This window comes from Helobdella robusta (assembly GCF_000326865.2).
Source record: "Helobdella robusta unplaced genomic scaffold HELROscaffold_2, whole genome shotgun sequence".
NCBI classification, from domain to species: Eukaryota; Metazoa; Annelida; class Clitellata; order Rhynchobdellida; family Glossiphoniidae; genus Helobdella; species Helobdella robusta.
In genome coordinates this window covers 1,564,782-1,573,482 of record NW_008704083.1, presented here as the reverse complement: position 1 = coordinate 1,573,482, position 8,701 = coordinate 1,564,782, and the positions used below count along the sequence as shown (strand labels likewise).

Sequence of the window (8,701 nt, the reverse complement as noted above, 5' to 3'; positions counted from 1 at the left end):
TGTAGAATGTGAGTGTTTGTATATTCATATGTGTGTGTTTATATGCGTGTGTGTGCGTGTATGTGTTTGTTGTTTTGTCAAAAACAACCCGTGATGAAAGAAAGAGAGAAAAGTACAAGACATAGGAGGGATGGATAGAGTGGCAGAGATTTTAAGAGAAAAAAAAGAGATAAAAAGAAAGGGAGAGAGAGAGAGAGAGAGAGAGAGAGATGAAAGGAAATTTAGTGAGATGATGTGTGTGTGTGAGTGTGTGTGTGTGTGTGTGTGTGTGTGTTTGTTGGTTTTCATGTGTAGTATGTTTGTACTTTTGTGGATGTTTGTTTAAACTTTCGTGTATGTGTGTATCTGTATGTGTGTATGAATGTGTGTATGTATGTGTGTACGTATGTGTGTACGTATGTGTGTACGTATGTGTGTATCTTTTTTTAAAATCACCTAATGAGATATTTGACCTACAAAATTAATTAAGTGATTCTAAGTTAACTAAACTCGACTATAATGTGGATATATTTACTTAAAACCTATTATTATTATTATTATTACCATTCATATATTTCTATAAAATTTATAATTTTACTATTATTTGCATTTTGTTATAATGCTAGTGTTGTTGTTGTTACTAAACGTCACTAGAAGAGTTAGTCCGGAGGGGTCGTGTGGCTCGGCCCTCTGAAGTTAAGGGGGCTCTCAAAACTGAGTTGAATGGACTTCTTTGAACAGAATTGGTTCAAAACCCTCAGGTTGAACAGCCAGAATCTCAAAATGGGTCGTATATGGGATCTGTTTATTACTATTATATTATTAATATTATTATTTTCAGTAGTAATTGTTGTTACGGTAATAATAGTAGTATTGTAATTATTATTATTAGTAATTATATAATAATAATAATAATTATTATTATTATTAATAGGTATTATTATTATTATTATTTTTTTTATTATTATTATTTTTACTCTTTACATTTTAAACAAAAAGGCCATAGATTAATAATTCGATAATGTTTCATCTATGCTCCTAATACCATCTACTCGTATTGCTTTTATGACATGAAATCTATCGGACGATAATAGGAGTATGAGCGATAAAAAGCCTAACTAAAAAGAAGCTACTACTACTACTACTACTACTACTACTACTACTACTACTACTACTACTACTACTACTACTACTACTACTGCTACTACTACTGCTAATATACTGTTAATTTTTAATCACGCAACTAATCTTATTTATTTGCTTAAAATGATTGAGGTCAAATAGTAAAAATTATTCTTGATAATAAAGACAATAATAATAAAATAATAACAATAATAATAATAAAATAATAATAATAACAATATAAGGATAAAATAATAACAATAGCTATTTTTATTATTATGGCTGAACCAATCGAACAAGCCACACAACAGCCTAAAAGTATCTGCTGTTCTGTAATCATTTCCGCGTTTGAATTTTTGCATTAAAATTTTCACATACACAAACACACACACACACACACACATACACACACACACACACATACACACACATACATTCAAATACTCATTCATAGACAACACACACAAGATTGTAATAAAGACCATGCGAAATATTTTTTGGATAAGCACACACAAACACATAAAAAATAAAACACACAGATAAATACATACATATATTCAAACATATGTACATAAACACCGTACATTCATAGATACAAACACACACAAGCATACACAAACATACAAACACAAAATGCAAACCAGGTAATTGTGTGAAATTTCATTTTAATGCATGACTGATGTTTTGGGTAAAAACCTCATTTATTGTATGTATATATATATTTGTATATATATTTTTTTATATGTGTGCGTGCGTGCGTGTGTGGTGTGTCTGTGTGTGTGTGGTTACGTGTTTTTGATGTCGGTTATTCATGAATTTTTTAAACTTGTTTTTACTCAGCTACATACAATTATTAAAAGGTTGAATCTTTACATTTGTGTTCTTAATTAGTGAGAGAGAAAAAGAAAGAGAGAGAGAGAGAGAGAGAGAGAGAGAGAGAGAGAGAGAGAAAAGAAAGAAAGGCCAGAGAAAGACGACAGATGGATTAATAGATAGAGAGAAAAAGAGAGAAAAAGAGAGAGAGAGAGAGAGGGAGAGAGAGAGAGAGCATAACCGGCTATTGTGCGAGTTAGAGATTTAGGAGAACCATACATAAATTTTACCTTTAAGACGTAAATTTTTAAAGGTTTTAATAATAATAATAATAATAGAAATAATAATAATAATCGTGATATGAATAAGAATATAAATTTGAATAATAATAATAATAATATGAATAATAACTTAAATTTTTAGCAAATAATGGTAATTACTGCACTTGCATTAATTTTTACAAATTTAATTTACGTACGAACTCTGTTTTATGTTTCAAAACAAATGTATCCGCCTATAAAAAAAATGTTCACACACACACACACACACACACACACACACACACACACACACACACACACACACACACACACACACACACACTTACACGTACGTACACACACACGAACGTACGTACACACACACATACACACACACACACGCACACATGCATGCAGATGACTTCAAGATACCGCCGTATTAGGACTGATCTTGAAGGGTCCGCCAAGGTCCTTGCCAATGTCGGAACTATGAAATCAAAACCAAACAAATCCATCAGTTGAGGATGGTAAACGTCCGGATGACTGCACTCTGATCCCACGGGAGACTGGCAAATGTTTAACTTGGGACGTCACTCCTCCTGACTCCCATGCGGAACGATACATCGATCTAACCAAATTTGAAAGTGGTTCTGTCGCGACCAGGGCTTCCGATAAAAAACTTAAAAACACGATAACACCCTGTCTTCAATGGAATTTTTTCGGATATGTGTTGAAGGCCTTGGTCTTATGAACAAAGCTACGGCAAATTTTTTAAAGGCTTTTCAGCCTTATTAGTGCAAGATCCGGAGAGAAAAGAGAATTTCTCTTCGCAATGAGGCACATGTCTTGTACATTGCAGCCGTTACTTCGTGTTTCAGAGACTGACTGGAAATAAAATTCAAGTGGATGCTGACATACATACAAACAAACAAACATATGTACATACATACATACAAACATACAATCATAATCATACATACATACATACAAACATACATACATACATACATACATACATACATACATACATACATACATACATACATACATACATACACACACGCGCACAGACACACACAAACATACATAATAACTTGCACGATTATAATATTAATAAATATTAGTAATCCCCACTATTAATAGAATGAAAGAAGCTGGGGCAACCCAAGATTTGTAATATAAGATTCTATATTTAGCCTTTTCATAAAATAACGTTTGCTTACGGTATTCACGTTCGAATATGTGTGCGTGTGTGTGTGTGCGTGAGTGTATGCGTGCGTGTGCGTGCGTGTGTGTGTGCGTGTGTGTGTAAACCTTTTGTTAAAAAAACGTGATTAAATTCAAATAGCGAGGTAATTTTGTGAAATCTCTAATTATTTATACATCATCCGTAATAATTTCGTGCCTCTGTGTGTTTGCTTTCATATATATATATATATATATATATATATATATATATATATATATATATATATATATATCTATTTATCTATATATATATATTGGACAATATGATGGCGCTTTTGAAATTATTAACTTGCGCTATACAAATGTTTCTAAATAAATAAATAAATATATATATATATATATATATATATATATATATATCGGCGTCATAGTCATCATCTTTATCTGGGAGTCCAAAACCATTTAAAATTCTGTGACGTCATCATCATAACCACCACCACCATCATCATCATCAACAACATCATCACTGGTACTACTACTACTACTACTACTACTACTACTACTACTACTGCTGCTGCTGCTGCTGCTGCTACTACTACTACTACTACTTTCACTTAATACTACGACAATTTCACAACGAAGGAAAAACGTGATCATTGTTTGAATGATTTGAGACAAATGAAAAGTTAAAAATCATTAAGCAAAGAGAGTTAATATTTTCTGAACATTTCATCCTTAGTTCCTTCACCATAGACAACAAATTCAACGCCTGGCTCGTGCAGAACTCCGTTGATCAAAAATTTAGCGCTATAACATTTTATTTCCCTGGAAAGATAATACGGTTGATTGTATTCTTGTTTGTTTATTTGTTCATTCATTAGGTCATTTATCTCTCAATCAATTAGTTCACTCACTCGCTCGCTCGCTCGCTCGCTCGCTCGCTCACTCACTCACTCACTCACTCACTCAAACAAACAAACAAACAATCAATCCCTCATTCATTCATCCATTAATCAATCAATTCATTCATTCATCAGTCATCCATCTAATGATTCTTTCATTGTTTCACGTTTTTCAATCTTCTATTCATCCATCATTCCATCCATTCGTCTATCCAATAATTCATTCATTTATTCATTCATTCATCATTAATTAATAAATTAATCAATTAATTAATTCATTCAATCATTCATTCATCCATTCATTCATCTAGAACCTTGGATAAAAGTGTATGTTTATGACAACGTAGTTATCATAGCTGCTACCCAACCTACCATCGCACGGTTCAATGAAGAATTCGGATGACCATGCTGACGACTGTTGGTCTGGAGATAATTTTTTTTGTATGTTTTTTTTTGTATTTTTGTATGCGTGTATGTATAAGTATGTGTGTACGTGTGTGTGTACGTGTGTGTGTGTGTATGTGTGAGCGTTTGTGTTGTGTATGTCAGAATATTCGGAAGGAATTTGGCATTCGGTTTCGGTTTAAGACATCACTATTTTGCATTTTAGAACAACAATTGTTGATTGTCATTAGCAGGAAATTTATTCTATTTATTTGTTCATTTAATCATTCATTCATTCATTCATTTTTTCATTATTCATTCATTCAATCATTTATTTTTTCATTATTAATTAATTCATTCGTTCGTTCATTCATTCATTCATTCATTCATTCATTCATTCATTCATTCATTCATTCATTCATTCATTCATTCATTCATTCATTCATTCATTCATTCATTCATTCATTCATTCATTCATTCATTCATTCATTCATTCATTCATTCATTCACTTAACAGAACTAAACAACCTCTAACCTAGTACAGCGAACCAATAGCATGTCGATTCGGAAGTATTCGTCAGTCTTACGGTTCCGGTCCATCCCTGATCGACGTAACATTTACCGAAATCGACGCAAGTATCCGACAGACGGAATTTCGGTAAAACCAATCGCGCGTACATAGGTAACTCCATCTAGAAGTGATAATAATAACAACAACAACAGCAACAACAACAACAACAACAACAGCAATAACAGCAACAACAACAACAGCAACAACAACAGCAACAACAACAACAATAATAATAACAATAATAACCTTATAAGGCAGCATGAGCAAGCATCTATCGTGACAGCACTGACAATAAAAGTTAATGTAAGCGCTATCTAATATGTGCAGTGATGTCTGATTCTCGTCATCGCAGTATCTCTTGTTGTTGTTGTTGTTATTGTCGTTGTTGTTGTTGTTTTCGATCTCATGCCTTTCTTCAACGTGATCCATTGTTAATGTGAAGTTTATTTTCACCTATTTAAACGTAAAATCCATCAAAATGTAATTGTAATAACAGAAATAAACTACAATAATAATAATAAAAATAATAATAATAACAATAACAACAACAATAATAATAACTGACCTTCACCTTGTGACCAGGCTTAAGGGTGTAAACCTCACTTACGTAGCGACTCTTCGCTTCTTTGGTTGAGAATATTGAGAATGGCTGGTCAGCTGATGCGTTGAATTGCACAGTTGCTTCCGTACAATTCGTGACGTAGATGGATGACGTCATCATGTGAAATGGTTTTAGCTCCTGGTAATGATCGGGGTGAATGATTCAACAACAACAGCAACAACAACAGCAACATGATGGTGATGATGGTAGTGTTCATGGTGAATGTGATTTTATGTGGACACATTCTTTACGTATGTATGTCTTTCTCTCTCTCTCTCTTTCTCTCTCTCTCTCTCTCTCTCTCTCTTATTATAAATTTTAAACAAATGAAACGATAAAAAAAACACACACATACAATATACATACATACATACACACACATACATACATACATACACACACATACACACACACACATACATACATACATACACATACACACACACACACACACACACACACACACACATACATTACAGTCGTCCATCAATAAGGATCCAGCCATCATTTTGAAGTATAATCCCTCATCTAATTCATAGTCTATATGTAATCTGTTTGGTGATAAATAAATAAATACATTAATTAATTAATTAATTTATTCATTAATTCATTCATTAATTCATTCATCCATGCAATCATTCATTCATTCATTAAACGAACGAACGAACGAACGAACGAACTTCGGTATAACCGAGGTAGCGTGTATGTTCAAGTTAACGGTTTCTAAATCGTAATGATCCTTCCTATGCAAGGCTCCCTCGATGCAACGCTCCTGATGATGATGATGATGATGAAGGTGATGATGAAGATGATGATGAAGATGATGATGAAGATGATGATGAAGATGATGACGATGATGAAGACGATGATGAAGATGATGATGATAGTGACGTTATTCGTTCAAACTAATGGTCATTTAGTCATTCAATCATTCAATCAATCATTCAATCAATTATTCAATCAATCATTCATTTTTCAATCATTCATTAATTCATTCATTCATTTATTAAATCGATCGATCAATCAACCAACCAACCAACTAACTTGCAAATTGTTTAAAATGATGTATGCACTAGCTAGATAGTTGTACGTGTGCTGATTATTATTATTATTATTATCATCTTTTTCAAATTTCAATCCTGGTCTGAATGTTACCTGGAATGTTCTACTCGTTCGCGGTCCCAACCTCTGATTGGTCAGTTACGTAATCATTATAATCATTATCATTACCGTCCTTATCTTAGCTTGATGTTATAAAGACTATACAAAATTGAATTTATCTTGATATTACAAACGAATCATTACAAAAAGCGAAATTAGTTTGATGTCACACCTCAAATACTCAGTTGAATATAAAAAAAAAATTAACTCGATATCACATAGACAAATCAATCACAAAAGCGATATTAGATCGATATTACAAACAAATCGATACAGAAACGAAATTAGTTTGATGTGACATAGCCCAATACAAACAGCATTCGACGGAGTAATTTGAAAAGGTGCAACTTGGCACCCTCTATTTCCCTGATGCTTGACCATTCTTAAGGATATCAATCTAGGCCTATGTTCTAAACCTGTGTATAATTATGTAAAATATATTATTTACCAGTATAATAATTATGAGAATTCTTTTTATTATAATCATCTTATAATAATAATATTAATAATAATAACAATTATAATTCTAATAATTATAAAATCAATTATCATAAATATACAAAATATAAAATCAATTATCATAAATATACAAAATGTTTATAGTCATCCGTTGTTCACCATCTGCATACCAGTACAAGGGTGATAAAAAAACTGCTATAAAAATTGTTCATGTATTGTTCCTATCACGGTATATCTTGTATGATGAATTAATTACACACTTCGTTAAGTTAACTTTAAAATCCTCTGGCCAAGTTAAATTAATTAATGATTAATAATATTAACAATTATAATTATAATTATAATAATTATAATTAATATTATTGCTAACTCACTCGCTAGGTTGTTTGGTATAAACGGTATGATACTTTCTGAAGAAACGTCCACACAGACGATGTCCACTAGCTTCCGGTCGTCATCAGATCTTGATAATAGTGTCCAGTCTAGTTGTATATCTGTACATATGTGTGTGTGTGTGTGTGTGTGTGTGCGTGAGTGAGTGTGTGTGTATATGAATGTGTTTATATATGTATGTGTGTACGTATGTGAGAGCCATTTTTTATATAGCAAAATTATAACAACAACAACACATAATTAGCAACAACAACAATAACAACGACAACAACAAACCAGCTGCCGATGTGTTAACAACATTGATTCCCCTATCAACCTGCTGACAACCGCACACGTGTGTACCAAACCTTTCGGTAAAATAGTATACAAACATACATACAAACAAACAAACAGGTACATACAAAAAGAGCGTACACACATCGACATACACAAACAGACAAACCAACAAACAAACAAACTTACAAAAAAACACAAAGATAGCGATCAAATAAACACAAACATGTCGACAAAGATACACACACACAACAACAACACACACACACAAACACGAATAAACACACACACACACCAGCGTACAAATGCACACACACACACACAAATACCTCAAATTAACATCTTGGCACCGGCCCATGAATTTATAGAACACTGGACAGCCAACGTATTCCACACAAATGGGGATTCTCGTACACTCTAACAATCCATCCACCTTTAATTCATTCAGTTAGATTCTTTTTATTATGCAATTTTGTACTGCATGAATATTCACACATGCATGTATGTGTGTACGTGTGAGTGCACGTGCCTGTACGTAACTACAAAAACACTTACATACGTCTGACATACAAGTTCATCTCTGTAGAGGCCCCAG

At 32.7% G+C, this 8,701-nt stretch overlaps 1 protein-coding gene across 1 annotated transcript; it reads right to left on the bottom strand.

The window, feature by feature from the left end:
- Window positions 1-4,571: 4,571 nt before the first annotated feature.
- HELRODRAFT_160054 (hypothetical protein) lies at window positions 4,572-7,362 on the bottom strand (the record flags this gene model as incomplete). Its single annotated transcript, XM_009017075.1, has 8 exons — window positions 4,572-4,687; window positions 5,184-5,340; window positions 5,466-5,672; window positions 5,785-5,900; window positions 6,298-6,371; window positions 6,501-6,592; window positions 6,865-7,008; window positions 7,297-7,362. The coding sequence occupies 8 exons, from the start codon at window positions 7,360-7,362 to the stop codon at window positions 4,572-4,574; spliced, it is 972 nt and encodes a 323-aa protein (XP_009015323.1).
- Window positions 7,363-8,701: the final 1,339 nt, after the last annotated feature.